The sequence below is a fragment of the Mus caroli genome, unplaced genomic scaffold (genome assembly GCF_978045245.1).
Source record: "Mus caroli unplaced genomic scaffold, Mus_caroli_1 scaffold_2, whole genome shotgun sequence".
Taxonomy (NCBI): Eukaryota; Metazoa; Chordata; class Mammalia; order Rodentia; family Muridae; genus Mus; species Mus caroli.
Window position 1 is genome coordinate 3,785,869 of NW_028227257.1, and position 17,454 is coordinate 3,803,322.

The 17,454-nt window shown below is 50.4% G+C and overlaps 1 protein-coding gene and 1 pseudogene across 2 annotated transcripts in view; one reads left to right on the forward strand and one right to left on the reverse strand.

The window, feature by feature from the left end:
- Window positions 1-17,211, reverse strand: part of Phactr3 (phosphatase and actin regulator 3) — a 219,832-nt gene extending 202,621 nt beyond the window's left edge. Inside the window, exon 1 of one of the 2 annotated variants that reach the window (XM_021152545.3) lies at window positions 17,040-17,211. In XM_021152545.3, the coding sequence (XP_021008204.2) occupies window positions 17,040-17,142 (103 nt within the window). In that variant the 5' untranslated portion in view covers window positions 17,143-17,211. Of the gene's footprint in view, window positions 1-15,346; window positions 15,544-17,039 lie in introns of those variants that run through there. The other variant, XM_029474384.2, reaches the window with a different exon arrangement.
- LOC110286109 (large ribosomal subunit protein uL29 pseudogene) lies at window positions 1,759-2,202 on the forward strand (annotated as a pseudogene).
- Window positions 17,212-17,454: the final 243 nt, after the last annotated feature.

A 17,454-nucleotide genomic window follows, 5' to 3' on the forward strand; every position in this document is an offset into this window, starting at 1 on the left:
GATGATGTGGGCTTAGCCTGCATGAAAGAGTTGAGTGCCAATGTCATCACTGGAGGCACTAGGAAACATGGGAGTAGCTGATCAGGTTGGGAGAGGTCAAGAAATGTATTGGTTACCTTGCTTCACTGCTGTGACAGATGTCTGGGAAGAGCAACAGAAGGCAGGCAGAGAAGGGAGGGAGGGGGTGCTGAAAGGAAGGAAGTCAGGTAGACAGGAAGGAAGGGGAAGAAAGGAAGGAAGAAAGAGGAAGGAAGGAGAAGGAAAGAAGGAAGAAAAGAAGAAAAGAAGGAAGAAAAGAGATGGAAGTAGAAGGAAGGGAAAGGCAGGTAGGCAGGAAGAGGAAGGAAAGAAGGTTGGAAAGAAGGAAGGCAGAAAGGAAAGAAGAAAGGAAGAAAAGAAGAAAGGAAAGAGAAGGAAGGAGAAGGAAAGAAAGAAGAAGGAAGTAGGGAAGGAAAGAAAGATGGAAAGAAGGAAGGAAGGATAAGGAAGGAAGGCAGGCAGGAAGGAAGGAAAGAAAGAAGTCAGGAAGGAAAGAAAGAAGGGAAGAAGGAAGAAAGGGGAAGGAAGAAAAGAAAGTAGGTCGGTAGGTGTATTTTGGCTCACAATCCAAGGGTCCAGTCCATCCTGGTAGAAGGGCACACTGGTAGGAGTGGAGGGAGTTGTTCACATCATAGCTGCAGTCGGGGAGCAGATGAATGTTCAGGCTTTGTCCTTGCGTCTCTTTTTGATTTAGTTCAGGACCCCATTCCATCGGGTAGGTACTCCCACCTCGTAGGTGCTCCCACCTCTGCCCAGTGTAGAGCTCTTCACGTCACATACAGAGGTTTGCCTCTTAGGTGAGTCTAGATTCTCATGAACTTGACGGTCAAGGTTAACTCTCACTGGCTGGAGTTTTGTCAGCTCAACACAAGCTGGAGTCCTCTGAGAAGAGGGAACCACAATTGAGAAAATTCCTCCATCAGTTTGGTCTGTGGGGTGTTTTCTTGATTGACGGACTGGTGGAAAAGGGCTCAGCCCACTGTGGTTAGAAACACCCTAGGCCAGGCAGTCCTGGAGTGTTCACATGGCAAACTGAGTAAGCTGTGGGGAGCAAGCCAGTGAGCAGCCTTCCTCTGTGGCCTCTGTATCAGTTCTACCTCCAGGTTCCTTCCTTGTGAACTGTAAGCTTTAAGATGAAATAAACCCTTCCTTCTCCAGGTTGCTCTTGGCCATGGTATTTACTAAGCAATCTAAGACTGGGAGGTCAGGTCCTTAGGATGAAGTGGCTTCATAGCCACATAGGTGTGAGACTGGCCAGACATGGGTGGGTTAGGGAGTCAAGGCTTGGATGTGAAATGTCCCCATAGGCTCATTCATTTAAATAATTGGTCCCCAGCATCACATTTGAAGACTGTGGAACCTTCCGGACATGGGACCTACCTGGATGATGTAGGGCCATGGGAGCAGACCTTGAAGATTATAGGTTGGGCCTACTTTCAGTCTAACTCTTGCTTCCTGATCTGTCCATATATTTAATGAGTTCTGTCATGGCTTCCCGCTACCACAGAGCCCCAGGTGCCATGTGGGGCTTTTCCCTCCATGGTGGAAAGTTCTTCATTAACCTGCAGGCAAGGGGAGGGGGGCTCCTCCTGTTAAGTGTTTGCTCAGAGTGGAGAGAAATCTAACTACGTAGGCATCACGGGTCTGAATAAAGACTTGGTCCCTGTCTGTTGCCATTGACAGGACATTGCACAGGGGTGTGAGGATTCATTCTCGAACCAGGCTGCTTCAGCCGTGAACAACGCCGAAATGGCCAAGATTAAGGCTCAGGACCTACGCGGCAAGAAGAAGGAGGAGCTGTTGAAACAACTGGACTATCTGAAGGTGGAACTGTCCCAGCTTTGGGTCGCCAAAGTGACAGACGGCGCCTCATCCAAGCTCTCCAAGATACGAGTTGTTCACAAATCTATCGCCCGAGTTCTCACTGTTATTAACCAGACTCAAAAAGAAAACCTCAGGAAATTCTACAAGGGCAAGAAATACAAGCCCCTAGACCTGCGACCCAAGAAGACTAGAGCCTGCGCCGCCGGCTCACCAAGCACGAGGAGAAGCTTATGACCAAGAAGCAGCAGCGGAAGGTGTGGCTGTATCCTCTGCACACAGTCAAGGCCTGAGATGACAACGACAATAAAGTGCGAGACTGACTGGCAAAAAAAAAAAAAAAAAAAAAAAAAAAGATTCATTCTCTAAGGACAGTGAGAGGCGTGGTTTCCATGACCAGGGGCTGAGGTAGCTCCTGTCACCAAGGACTCAGAAGTAAGGAGTCATCTAACTGTCATCTGCAAGCCTCAGCTCCCACTTAAACCTGAACAGCTCAGATTCATGACTCTGGAGGAGGTCAGTGGGGTGTAGACAATGGTAATGTGTGGAGGCCAGGGTCAGAAGCAGCACTCGGAGGACAGAGAAGCCCGGAGTGTTCTAGGAGGTGTGGCAGTGTGTGAATAAGACTCTTCCAGAAGGTACCAAGAAGACAAATCCACAGGTCTCCTGACTCAGCACAGGAGAAGGGTGAGGTCTTCAGATGGGACTGCAAGGGTCTGACCATGCAGAGCCTACCACAAAGGAGCCTCTTGGACCCAGGTGTGTCCCTGTTACGGTCACATGGGTGTGTTCATCTCACACCGGTTGTACTGGCTAGTTTTGTGTCAACTTGACACAGCTGGAGTTATCACAGAGAAAGGAGCTTCAGTTGAGGAAATGCCTCCATGAGAGCCAACTGTAAGGCATTTTCTCAATTAGTGATCAAGGGGGAAAGGCCCCTTGTGGGTAGTGCCATCTCTGGGCTGGTAGTCTTGGGTTCTATAAGAGAGCAGGCTGAGCAAGCCAGGGGAGGCAAGCCAATAAAGAACATCCCTCCATGGCCTCTGCATCAGCTCCTGCTTCCTGACCTGCTTGAGTTCCAGTCCTGACTTCTTTGGTGATGAACAGCAGCATGGAAGTGTAAGCCAAATAAACCCTTTCCTCCCCAACTTGCTTCTTGGTCATGATGTTTGTGCAGAAATAGAAACCCTGACTAAGACACCGGTCTCTCATGACTCACTCATAGCTCATGCTTAAGTAACGGTCCTTGCCACTCGCACACTGCACCTGCCCCTTTTCTATCCAGTGTGTGTGCTCAGTTATGACTGCCAGGTTTACGTGCTTGGGAAATCTAGAGCTCAGCCTACTATTTACCAGGACACCGATTTCCACCCAGCCCTCCATGACAGACACCAGCTAAGCATTCTACTAAGTCCTGGCTCACACAGCATTAAGTGGGCCTATAAATTATTCTCCCCCTGCCCTCCCTTTCTCCTCCCCAGAGCACTCAATTTATAGGTGGTACTTTAAAAAGTCCATCACAGATTCTGTGGCCATAAAGATGAGAATTCCAGGACTCAACCCACTGCAACCTGTGTTAGCAGCCATGCCTCTTCACCAGTTCTTGCCAGCGTGACCCACAGTCACCAGCTTCAAAGCCTGTTATGTCTCTTCACATGGGTGCCCATCACCTTAGAGCTCCACCTAGGAGCATTTGCCAGCATCCACTCTGGGCATATGAACAGCTACCATGGCTTTTGGCAGTCACAGGGGATGACACTCACTGGGCACCAACCATTGCCCCTCTAGTCCAGCAACTTGGGGTCCAAGAGAAATTCTCCTGCTTTATCTGTGCTGCTGTCTTGGGGGTCCACAAGCCTCCTGGGTCTTTGCAGTTGCTGCCGGAGGAACATGTGGCAGCCCAAAAGATACCTATAGATTATAGAATACCAGATCTTCAGGATGTCAGCAGAGTGTGCTGGGCTCCACTCCCTTCAGATCCTGCGATGACAGAGAAGGTAATAGATAGCTCTGTCATCCAAGCATCAGGGACCTGAAGACCACATGGCCCCGAGCTCACAGGATGACCTATTTGGGTTGATAGCTTTGCTCTTCATTCATTGGTATCTGTGCCCACTTACTAAAGGAGTGTTCATAGAGAACATGCCATGTGTCTAGCAGAGGGGGTGGGAATGAGAGAGTTCTGACAAGATGGCGGCCTAGCTTGGGGCGATGACACCAGGCTATATGAACAGCTGGGAAGGTTTAAGATAGGGGTTGGGGAGGTATGGTACTGCAATGAGTGGCAGTAGAGGGAAGGCAGTACCTCAAATGCTCAAAGGACCCCAGCACCCTCACATCTGGAGCCACCTCAGAAAAGCTCCAGCAAGGGCAGCATGGGCTATCCGTTTCCTCACTAAAGCATTCTCAAGCTAGACAGCGCCCAAGAGGCAGACAGAAGACCAGTGCAGAGCAGGCAGATGGTGGTTGTGCAGTGGATGGGATGTACCAGAGATGCAGCTAAGAATGGCCAGCTTTCCCTGTGCAGGCCCTGAGCTAGACAGAAAGCCTACAGATTGGCTACCTCCATCCAGGTTGTTCTCTGCTGCTGTGTGGCTTCTGACCCTGGGTGTGTGTGTGTGTGTTGGGGGGGGGTGTTTTAGTGTTGGCTCCTCCAGGTATGAGATTGGCAGCTCTAATCCACTTGTACACAATGTGAACAGAATTCTCTCCTTGCCATTCCCAGTTTCCAGATTTCTCATCATTATTAAACTAGTCACTCTTGTGACGGGTGGAATCAAGGTCATGTTCACAGAACTGTATGACAGGAGCCGATCTGGATGGTCCCACAGGCTCCATCACACGAGCCAAATGGAAGAGAGGGTTGAGGCCAGAAGAAGGAAGAGGGATTCGAAAGATGTGGCTGGGTGCCACTACAGGCTTGAAGGGAGTATGACCTCAGAGTATGTGGCCTTTGAAACTAGCCATAGCTAGAAGAAAATCAGGGCTTCTCTCTTGCCAGGATTAGCTGAATCGTGACAGCCACTAGGAGAGGCAGGTGGTGTCTCTCTCAGAACCTCCACAGGAGGGGTAGAGCCCAGGCCCACACCTTGTGTTCTTCACCTTGATGTCAGCATGAGGCCTAGAAGGAGCCAACAGAGACACCTGGACTTCAGGCCACCTGCATGTGATGCAAATGGCTTGTATCCCAGGCTACCAGGTCTGTGATCACTGGTTTGCCTACAATAGAAAGCCATGTGCCAAAGATTCCTGTCCTCTGGTAACATCTCCTATAGAGGAAGAAATGAGGTTGGTGGGTGCTGTATAAAGTCATATAAAGTCTCTCCCCTTTAAGATATATTTATTTTTATTGTGTTTAACTAAGTGTCTTGTGTGTGCACGTGTGTGTGCGGGTGTCCGTGAAAGCCTGTGGTGTCGGAGATGGAGTTAGAGATGGAGTTACAGGCAGTCATAAGCTGCCTGGCATGAGGACTAAAAATTGCATGCTGGTACTATTGTGAGAAGAATGTGCCATTAACCACTGTGCCTTCTCTCCAGCCTCCCCTCCCTGCACCCGGCACAGATGATCCTGGGAAGAGGGCTGTGATTATGTCTGATATCAACTTATAAGTCAAAGGAAACAAACCATGGATAATATGCACAAGGAGAACAACCAGGGCCTCCTAGCTGTCGGACACATGATATCCCATCTGACCAGAGCTGTCTCTCTGTGTAGGACATTTACCACCAGCCTGCTTACTTCTGTGGCCTTCAAGGGAACAGGTAGAATTGGAAAACCTTTTAGGGCCCCTTGACCTAGACACTAAGGCACAATATTGACCTGCTACTGAACCCTTCTCATGAAAAGTAAAAACAAACAAACAAACAAACAAACAAAAACAAAAAACAAAAACAAGGTAGAAAATATAGACTAAGAGTAGAGGTGGATGGGGGCAAGATGGTACAGTGGGCAGAGGGCAGGGGTGCCGACTGCCAAAGCAGATCGCCTGAGCTTGGCCTCTGGGGGACATTGGTGGAAGGAAAGAACTGACTCCTGAAAGTTGTTCTCTGATCTCTGCAAGCTCACCTATGCAACCCCAACCCCACCATCCACACACACACACACACACACACACACACACACACACACAGAGAGAGAGAGAGAGAGAGAGAGAGAGAGAGAGAGAGAGAGAGTGTGTCAGGGCCCAGGAATTAGGCAAGATAATAAAATAACCAAGAATCCAGAGCCAGCCAAGGTAAATTGCCCAAAGAAAGTCATTCAGTCCTTTTAAATCTCAGTTGTCTACATTGGTCAAGTGAGTCCTGCCATAGAGAAACACATATTCGAGCAGGGCTTCAGATAGAGCAGGTCCTCACTTGGCACAGGCTAGCATGGTTACCACCATCCCTACAGGACAGCTTCTGAACCCCGCACTGTGGTGACTCCCTCGGAGCCAGGGTGCCTGTTCACCTGTGCCCACAGCGTTCCAACTTGGAAATCACTTTGGTCTGTAAGTGGTGAGTTCTCCTTCCTTATTTCTTTATGGTCCTAATGTTTAAAATCTGGAGCTAATTTATCATGATTTCTTGAGGAATACGGGGAAAAAAAAAGATAGCAAAGCCATTAAAATAAAAATAGAACTGGAAATATACAGCAAGCTTGGGCCATAGCAGGCTCATTATCTGCGTTAGGAAGAATTAGTGCGGGGAAGAGATTTTCATCACGCAAGAGGGAGAATGTTTAGTTAACACAGCTGTCTTGTACACTCAGAAGCAGAAACATACAGTCCTTAACTTGTATCAGAAACCTCATCTGGCATAGAGGACCTATTTTTAGTTTTCCCCACTGGGTAAGTGGCTATGATCCTTCTGTCTAAACATGTACTGTGTGCTAGCCATGCAGCAGACTGCCTGCTCCGCCTGCCAGGATCCTTCTCTGATGGTGGGAGGCAGAACCCAAGCAGAAACTCACAACAGCATGGAGCAAGGCTCTCAGTAAGGCCTGGAGGAAGGTCTACCTAGTGTCTGGTGTAAAGGCCAGCGTCAGCACTGGGGGGAAATGAGCAATGCGCACGTATAATCTCAGCCCTCTGGGGGCAGATGCAGGAAGATCGGCACAAATTAGAGGTCAGCCTGCCTTACCTAGTAGTTCCAGGTTAGCCAGGGCTACACAGTGAAGCCATGACTCAGAGAATAATTAACTGGAGAAATGGTCCAAATCCAAGCAGGCTGGCCACATCCGTTCCCAGCTCTGCAAATATCCCGGGAGTACAATGCCCTTCGTGCTGGCTGAAAAACCTGGGGGGCCTCCTCAAACAGGAGAGCCATCTCCCACCAGAGACTACCAGGAAGGAGTGTAATCCAGTCCCTACAGCTGGAAAGTCACAGAGCTGCTGAACACGAAGAACCTCCTAGAGAAGGTTCTATGAATGGTCCTCCACTAGGAGACCCAAGGCTCCACGTCAGTCAGCATACATACAACCTGTAAGCCACAGAAACCACTCTCTCTGTGAGTCAGGGAGGAAAGAGAAGCTCTCCCAGACACACTGTCCCCTCACCACGGCCCACACACACTCCTGCTGCAGCTGTGGCGTCCTCAGGCAGCTGCTACAAGGCAAGGCACTAGGCTGCAGACCACGTGCTTGGAAGCGAGCAAGTCACTACTGTGCTGTGTATGCTCAGTGTAGAGAATGGCAGTGAAAAGGAGTGGCCGATGTATGGGGCTGGTTGGGTGGGGGGAGTCCCAACAAACACTCCAGACACTGCGACCAACAACCGGAAGGATTTAGACTCAGGGTTGCTCCAAGATGTGTTCCAAGGATGCGGGGTGTAGTCTCCATAAAAGTGCTAGGGTTGGAGCTGGTGAGACCAGGATTCTGGTATGAGGGTCTCTTGTGGCACTATTCTTGACATGTGACACACTCACTGTGACTGACCATGTGATGGTGAGTGTGCCCCAGGTTTCATGTCAGGGTTGGTACAAAGCCAGATTCCAGAAGGGAAGCAGATGTTATACAGAGACCCAGCTACTAATGAGAGTAGACAGGGGAAGGTGTCTCCCCCCCATCAGGGATAGGGAATCTTTGACATACAGGTTCTCAACCCTGACTGATGGACAAGCCAGCCAGTGGGACAGGAAGCATTCTCACCCCTCCTCCAGCTGCTTAAGGTACGGAGCGGAGGCTGTGAAGTGCAGCAGAGGGGTTGACTGAGCATCAGTGCAGTCAGGAAAAGCTGCACTGGGGTAGCAGAGCAGAGGCATTTTCTGGAGCAGCACCCTTATGTGCCGAGCCCCACCCCCACCCCCCTACCCATGCTCAGAGGGAAGTGTCTGTAGCCCCCAGGGCTGGGACTCTGACAGAAGTGATGGGCTGTGAGGTTCAAGGCTCAGTCATGGACAATGACACGAGCTGGGCCCATTTCTCTTGGGAAGCTTGCTTCTTAGACCCAAGCCACCCACCCTGTAGAAGGCCTGGTGCAAGATCCAAGGTTAGCCCTCAACCCCTGTACTGTCTGCACGTGTATGCGGAAGTCCTGAGCCTCAGGAGTTTAAAATGTGACCTTATATGGACACAGGCTCTTTTAAAAGATGACACACACTTATATGATGTGATCCAGACACAATCATGTAATCCCAGTACTCAGAAGGCAGGGCAGGGGGATCTCTGTGAATTCAGGGTCAGCCTGGTCACATAGTGAATTACAGACTAGCCTGGCCTCAGAGTGACATGTCTTCTCAAAAAAAAAAAAAAAAAAAAAAAAAAAAAAACCGTAACAGGTGAGCACAGCACTGGCAGAGCATCTCAGTTTGTAACATGCTTACCATAGCAACAAGGAGGGTCTGATGCCCAGAACTCACTGGATGGACATACAGAACTCATTGGACATACAGACCTCTCCATACCCAGCAGAAGATGGCCATCACAGAAGGAACACCATAGCATTTTGGGGTAATCTTTGTCTCATGTTTGGTTTGGGCATTATTTTTATTTTTTATCTTTTTACTTACAGATTTTTCAAATAAATATTATGGTTCTGGTGTGGTTTTTGGAATTTCCATATGTGTGGTCATGTGTGAATATGTGTCTACACATGTGAATATGTGTCTCCACATCTACATGTATGAACATGTGTGTCTCTGCATCTACATGTGTGAACACATATGCCTCCTCATAGGTATATGCTCCTTATGCTTTTTGCTTCTATTGTTGTTTCTTTGCTTTGTTCTATTCTGGTTTGTTTTTAATCTGTTTTTTTAATTTTTTAGATGCCCATATGTATTCTAATAAGAGACAAGAAGAAAGGGTATGTGGATTTGGGTGGATGGGGAGTTGGCAAAGAACTGAGGGAGGAAAAACTGTAATTAGAATTTTGCATGAAGAATATATTTTCAATAAGAAAAATAAAGCACTGATCCCATGAAAAGACTAGAAAATATATATTTTAAAGGCATGCACCTGCAATCCCAGTGCTGGGGGGAGGCAGAGACAAGTGGACCTCTGGTGCTTGTATGACAGCCAACCTAACCTATTTGGCAAGCTCCAGGTCAGTGGGAGACCCTGCCACAAAAACCAAGGTGGATCACTCCTGAGGAACAACAACTGAGGTTGCCCTCTGGCCTCTATATACCTGTCTGCCCATGTGTATCCATACATGCTCAAAGAGGCGAGTGCACTAAATGAGGCCCTCAGGGTGAGCCTTCTGACAGGTGTCTATATCCATAAAGAAGAGACCTGGCGATACCAGGTGCACACAGCATTTAAAGACCAGGTGAGTCAGTGGCCAGCCAGCTACAAGCTGAGGACAGGCAACTGCTTGTGACCTTCTGGGCTCAGAACTCTGGGAAGCCAAGTCTGCCTGGCTGACTAGAGAGGTGCCTCATGGAGCAGAGATAGGCCATCCTGCCTGGACTGGACTATGGATACCCAGTGAGATGGTGACCAGTGCTTGAGGATCCTAAACTGCAGGGACTGCTGGGGAGGACAGATGATTGACACAGGCCTCTCTGAGAAGGTGATGCTAAGGCTGAGTGAGGTCTGAGAGATGGGAGGGAAAGGGCCAGGCTGGTTGCTCACTGAGCTTTGGGTATCAACAAAGAGGAAATAGCACCGGCAGACAGTATCAGCTAGTTCTGCTGCAGTAACAAGCACCCTGAAAGCCTCCACAGCTCAGGGAGAAGAAGTGCCCTCCCTCTTGCCCTATGGCTGTGTCACTTGCAGCCCAGACCCAGGAAGGATAGGCCTTCTTGGCAGCAGCTATGGCTTCCAGATCCTCTGTCTTACCCTGAATCTTGTATATTGGAGTTAAGTGCTGAAATCCAGGTTCTGTGGCTTGGGAATAGTTCTGCCACCAACAACAACCACTACCACCACTACCACCCCCACTTATAAGACACTTCTGATGGGGAAAAAAAAATGTAACTTCCTAATGTATAGGGAAAAAAACTGGAAATACTGAGAAAACACAGCTCTGATCTCCATACACCTCAAATCTGGGCTGATCTGGGCCACACAGTGTAGAATGACAACAACTGTTTAACATTTGTTTGGACTTCCCTAAGAATGTGTGACCTCCCCCCCCTTCCCCTCTTTGAACACAAAGAAGCTAGCCCAGAGAAAGTGTACCCCAGAGACAAGGCAGTCTCAGGAGTCCCTCGAGCCATGCTGAAGACAGGGGCCTGAGAGGCCATGTGTCAAGACCCCTGACCTCAGGGCAACAGTTGGCTCCTGGCCTGACCCCACCCCTGTGTTGTACACCTTGCTATGGTATCTAAGCCATCATAGAGTCAGGCTTTCTGCAATGTCCTCTTGCTACCTACCCTGTAGTTCCTAGACACCTGGCTAGTCTGCATCTCAGCATCAGGTGAGTTACGGGTTAATGGTAGGTGCCCAGGGTCCAGCGAGCCCACCAGGGAGTCATAACCCCTCTCTGAATTTTCAAGTATAAATAGGAAGTGCAGATGAGTTGGCTGCATGGATGTATGGAACTTAGCAAGTGCCAGAGGCTGGGACTGAAGCCTTGTATGAGAAATGAACACAGAGAAGGATGCCTCTCATACGTGTCCGCTCACACACGTGTCACCTGTTCAGTGTGTGCACACTTCAGCTGACAACGTTAGGTGAAAGTAGAAACAGTGGAAGAGTCAGTTATCCAACTTTGCTCAAACACCTCCCACCCCAGTCCCCTCAGGGACAACAGGAGAGCATCAGGTGCCCTAGTTCTCACAGAGGCACATGCCCACCAGACATGGCGCACTGGACACAGCCCAACTGGTACCGTGTCTTTCTTCCTCACTGAACGCTGGTGACTGACATAGCTGATACCTGCCAGGGTAGAAGCCCTACTTTGGATCCCTGAAGAATATCTGCCCACTCTCCACGGGAAACCCAGAAGGATCCGGCCCTTTCAGACAAGGCCCAGGAAGCATACACCTCCTGGCTCATAGCTGGTACTTTTTCAGATAGGGCTAACTGTCTCTTTAGTACCCTCCCAGATGACTAGGCTCATGTCCAAATAGCTGCTTCTCCGTTCTACCTGCTGTAGTGTCCACACGCAGGTCCTGCTCAGACAGACCCAAGGTACCCAGGTCCACCATGTCCCTTGACACCATATCCCAGGGAGTATCCATCCTGGCAAGAAGTCTGGTGATAGCAGTCAGTGTATGCCACTGGTTGTGTGTGTGTGTGTGTAAGCAAGTGTGTGTGTCAGCCAGAAATCAACATCAGGTTTTTTCCTCAATTGCTCTCCACCATATTTTTGGAAAACAGGATCCCTTACTGAACCTGGAGTTCACTGGGATGGCTAGGCAGGAAACCCAGAGACCCTCCTGTCTCCACCTCACCAACCCTGAGATTATATTATGACGCCAACTTCGGGATCTGGACTCAGGTCCTCATAACTGAGTGGAAAGCATGTTACTGACTGAACTATCTCCCCAACCCCTATGGTTCCTTAAAACACTTCTCTGTGCATTCTGGGCCTTTGTCCTAAATATGACAGATGTTGGGTAAAGGAGTTCACAGAGGCAGGCTGAGATCAGAACAAGGCCTCCAGATTCTGCGCACAGGGGCACAAGCCAGTGTTTCTGTTGGGCCCAGCCTTGGAGAACATCCAGAGCTATGAGAAGTAGGCAGTCCCTAGGAGGCCTCTTGTCAGTCAGTAGCAGAGGTTCATGAAGGTATGACCACTAAAGAGAATTGCATTGATAAAGCCACATCTGTCATTCACTCTAAAATCCAATTCTGGTCATAGCCTCTTCTGGCTATGAGTGTTCCCATGAGACCACATGTCCACCCCGAGGTCAGCTCCCTCCGCACATACATAGCTCTCAGAATCTCCATTAAACACCTGTGGACTGTCTTATCGTGTTCACAGTGGGAAGTCTAGGTGGACAGTGATGAGTGAGATGGTGTAGGAGGAGGAGCAGGCCAAAGTCCCTCTGCAGTCAACATAGGAAGCATGGATGGACATTGATGCTCCTGAGCTAAAGATTTCTGTTTATAGACAGAGACACTGAGATAGCCACATGAAGGCGGGATTGGAATCCAGAGCTAATAATTCCTCTTATGAACCAATTAGGGAAAGATTAACAAAACAATTAGGGAAAGAAATGGTCAATTAATGAATGAAAAGCTCTCCCCAGCACTCCAGGAATGCTAATGCCGGGTGCCAGTGACAAAATCGGCTTTCCTTCTGGAGGACCAGCAAAATCTCCAAATGCTATGAGTGGAACATGACCAGGATTCAGCCACAGGGCCCTGTGGGAACGACAAGGCATTAGGGTACAGAACATTATATAATGCCCTCTCCAGAGCAGGACACACCTCAAGGAGACAGAGAAGTCTGCCCAGAGTCACTGTAGCTGCCCAGGCTGCAGGTTTCCTGCCTGAGACACACTCGGACCACGACCTCTGGCAACCTCAGCAGGAAGATGACAGAAGCTGGAATATTCTAAAGCAATTAGACAGAATCTGTCAACCCAGATAAAAGTCTGAGGCACACCGCCTCATGGTGTCAGCCATGGTTTCAGAACAAGGTGTGCTATGCCGTGTCTATTCTTTATGAGGCTTCCCGGCAGCCATGGGGCGTGTTTTCCACTGACACCTTCAAGTTCAGGGTAAGGGAACCAGGCAATTGGATGGACCCTAGCTGCAGCTGCCTCCAGGAGACAGTGAGGGGCAGGAGGAGGGTTGAAGCTTGTTTATGCTTTCAGGTTTCATCTGGAGACTGCATCAGTAACACATATGCACGCCCCTGTATTGACAGAAAGTCCTTCAACTTGTGAAGGAGGACACACTACCCATTCATCCAATACATATTTGCTGAGTGCCAACTACAGCCAGGCCTGTTCTCAAGAGTAAGGGTCTCTCTTACCCCTTAATATAAAAAAGGTGCAGGCTGGGGAGAAGGCTCTGTGCAAGCTCGAGGATGTGAGCTCAAATCTCTAGAAACCAAATCCAGATGATACAGTCATCTTGGGGAGGGTTGCAGGGGTACAGGGGCAGGGGAAGCCCCAAAAGCTCACAGACTAGCTTGAACACAGCAGGAAAAAAACAAAACAGCAAAAAAAAAAAAAAAAAAAAAACCAAGAAAGATGTCCTGTCTCAAAAGAGGTGGAAGGTGATGACTACCACACTTGAGCCATGGCACGAGTGTGCACACACACACAGATGAAAGTACGGAAATAAAGGAAGGGGCAATCAACTTACTCACAGGCCAAGTTGACAAGCTGGTAGTGGTCCTTAAGGAAGAGAGGAAGAAGAGGCACGTGCGCTACAAGGCTGGGATAGGAAAATGTAAAGAGCCTGAAAGTTCCTGGCTTCAGAGACATCTGTGTGCTCCAAGTGTGCCCTGAGCTCCTGAGCAAGTAATCAGGAGGGACAGGGAAACCTTGGGTCACACTCAAGGACTTTGCTGTGTCTGGATGTCTGACACCATGACTCTCTTCTGCCTCCAGGCACACAGGTGTACAACCCTGCTATGCCAAGGAGTGGCTAGAGAGCTGGTGGAGTTGGAGGAGAAGAAGACACAGGTGCCACCCCTGGACTGGAGGTCGTCTGTAAGCTGGGTTTCAGTGAACTATCCCTCCCTACTTCCTAGCTATGGCAGATTGGTCCAGGAGCCAGTGATGTGTCCCAGCCTGGAAAAGACAGAGATACAGGCAGAAGAATATAGCCCAGGCTCCCCCAGCTCCTGGCTTCCAGCTTCCTGTAATGACTGGTGATTCTGTTTCCTGGAGTCTCTTCCATTGTGCTTACTCCACCAGAAAAGACTGTTGTGTCCAGCTGGTTGTCATTAAAATTTCAAAAGAACTGGGCAGCCCAGACCCTCTGTGGGTCCTCTGAGCTACTGCCTTTGGGAAACCCTGTCCAGCCCTAAGTTGAGCAGAACCAGCAAAACAAAGCATTAGGTTTCAATGCTTTTCATGGCCCCTCAGGCCACCACTTTTAATGAGCCCTGGCTGGGACACGTCCTGATACCATCAATCATGCCTTTCCTTTAAAAAAAAAAAGTATTAAACTCATTTGGTACAGAAATAGTGCAAGACAAGTCAGCGCTTCCTAGTCAGACATGAAAATCTGCAGAACCCAGGACTAATGTGGTCCTATGTGAGGGACTCTAAAGCACCTCCAAAACAGTTCATTTTAAGGCTAGAGTCACCGCTCACCCAGAGCCAGCTCCAGAAATCAGTGTATGAAGCATGGAAGAGAAAGAGAGCCTCCATGGTTTCTGGGCACTCTTGTCTGGGTCTAGAAGAAAGAGGTCAAGAGACATTCTTCAGGTCTGGCCATCAAAGTGGCTGAAAAGCTACAGCACACAGCCTGGTTACCAGAGCTTGTTCTAAAGCTGGACTTGGTACTCAGACTCCAGACCCCTCAGCCACAAATAGCAATGCGATACTGAAACCCAGAAAGCATCACCCTCCCTGCCTCAGGCCCTCCCAAGTGACCTCTTTTGATGTCCAGCTCCATCTGTTGAGTCTCAGTCTGGGGCCTGCAGACCCAGCTCTGCCCCCATCTCCAGGATTCTTCAGCAGGCTCTAGCCCCTTCATCCTCAGCTTACTTCTTCCCCTACAACCCTCTTCCATCCTCCCTCCTCCCTGCCAAGCCTTTCACCACTCCATGAAGGGCACTGCTGATCACTGGGGCTCAGGCACAGAATTACAGAGCATCCTGGACTTGTGGCAGCCCGGTCAATAGTTCCCATCATCAGCTACAATGAAGATGTTTCGGAGTGCCCCACCTTCCAGACTCTGAAGACACCCCAGGAGGGTGCTGCCATATGCCAGCTGGGGTGGACACTCTCTCCTTGGCCTCCCTGCCAGCTGCCTGAGACTGCACAGAGAAGATACAGGTGACTTATCACAGAACCCAAAGCTGCTGTCCCAAACTCAACCTTTTCCACTCTCCTCAGTCTCCAGGACCCTCCCTTGTTCCCCCAGCAGGCTGGACCCCCCCACACACAATGAGTCCTCTGCAGCACCCCACCATCTGGATCTGCACCTACCGTGCTTTCGGGTCTATGATGTCTGCCTGCCGACCCACTGACTCAACGCTCCTTCTCTCTTTGCCAAAAGTGGGTCAACGGTGACTGAGCCCTGCCAGGGCCAAAACCTGGGTGGAGGCCATAGAACTATTTTTAAAATGTGGCGACTGAAAGGCACATGTGGAACAGGTGAAATGTTGCATAAGTAGGCAGGTAGCTCACACACCCACACCGATGCTCTGAGCACACTGTCCTGCAGAAGGACTGCAAGAGTCCAGGCCTCAAATTCAACCTGACACACACAGGGCTGAACATCTGATGCCCAGCTGCAGCAAAACAGGGCAGGGAACCTCTAGTCAGGAAACATACTCTGTGTAGGTTGGAAGGAAGGAGAAGGCTTCCTCCAGCTAGAGGGTATTACCCCAAAGAGGCCATCCCAGGGGAAGCACTCTCTCTGACAAGCAGACCTGAGTTCTTGTCCAAGCCCCACTAGACATGGGCAGAGTAGCTGGTCCCCAGTATTTAGGAGAAATGGAGTCAGCAATGGGATACCTCTGTCCTCTCTGCTGGGACACCCAGCTCTCCACACACTCACTGAACAAAGATACCCAAAAAACTGGGCTGTCAGTAGAGGTCCTGTCAACCATCCAGCACAGAGTGCATGTCTTGTCTTCCCAGCATGGCTTGTGACTCCGTGAATCCCAAGGTATCCCAATCTGGAACATCCTGAACCAGCTGTCTTTCAGGATGAGGGAGAGGAGGGGATGCTGGGCTGAGCACGCTATAGGAGGACTGAGCGTGCTGTGGGAGGACCGAGCAACACACCTGTCTTCCATGTTGTAGATGCTGAATCCCTCACACCAGGTGAGGGCAGAACTGCCCTTCCTGTTCTAAACCAGTTTCTGAACTAATCTGATCCCAGACCACCTGAGGCGATGCTTGAACGTTCAGGTTCTAGGTGAGTGGGGCAGTTGACCAGGAGTGAGGCCCGGGGGAATGCTGGGGAAAACCAACTGGGAAGTCCTGGCCTGAGTCTCCCTCTCTGACAGCACAGCCCACCCACCACTCCACTCTGAGTCAAAGCCACTGAAGAAAGGCTTAACCCTGGTCTTGTCATCAGGGACCTGAGCCCCTTCCCTGGACTGATGGGCCTCTGACCATTCTGGTTTCCTCAAGTTCCCCCCTCCCCCATCTCCACCCCACTCAGTCCAGCCTTTCAACTGCAGCTGAACTCGCTCCAGGATTCCAGGACCAGGTGTCTGCCCTGCAGGGGACGAGGGCTCCGTGAGCCAGCTTTGGAGGAAGGCCAGCACTCATGGAGCTCTTACCGGATAGTTAACACTGTACCCCTGTTATCACGGCTCAAAGATGAATCGCCCCCATTTTGCAGAGATGGAAACAGAGGTATAGAGAGGCCATGTGTCTGCCAGGTACACTGGGGCACTTATGCCATCGGAGGGGAGATTTCAAATCCGAGATGAGATCACAGGACCCTAACACCAATTCTCCTGCCCACAGTACCCATAGCCCTTGTTTAGGGACAGATCCCTAAGACTCTACTGCAGAAGGAAGCAGGACGCGCCGGCGCTGTGGCTGGGGAGCAGCCGGCAAGCATCCTAGCTGTGCACGGCAGTCAAGGGCAGTGCCAGTAAGGTTCTGGACAGGTCGCCCAGCCCCGCGTGCGCCGGGGACCCTAGATCCCCTTTGCACTTACCTTGCTCCAAGCCTCCGGTGGTGGTGTCCTGGGGCCCTAAGGCACGCAGCAGTGAGCGCAGAGGCGCGGGCCAACGGGCGTGCCCCCTGCCTTGGCCACGCATCTCCCTGAAGGCCAGACCCGTGAGACTCCGGACTGCGTCCGCCCCTCAGAGCACGGTGCAGAGCCGGGCCCCGAGAGGTGCTGGCGGGGCGGGGCGGGACTGGAGCGGGGGCGGCGCCGCCTTGAAAGGCTCGGCCCCTTCTCAGGGCGGAGGCGCAGAGGGGCTCAGCAGTGACCTTGACCTCCTGGACATTGCCTCGAGCGATGGTGGGACCCTTGACTCTGAGAGTCTGGGACACCTTGGAATTGCCAGCGACCAGTCTGGTCAGGAGATGAACACCGGGGGTTAATTACGTAGTAAGGAGGCTGCGGG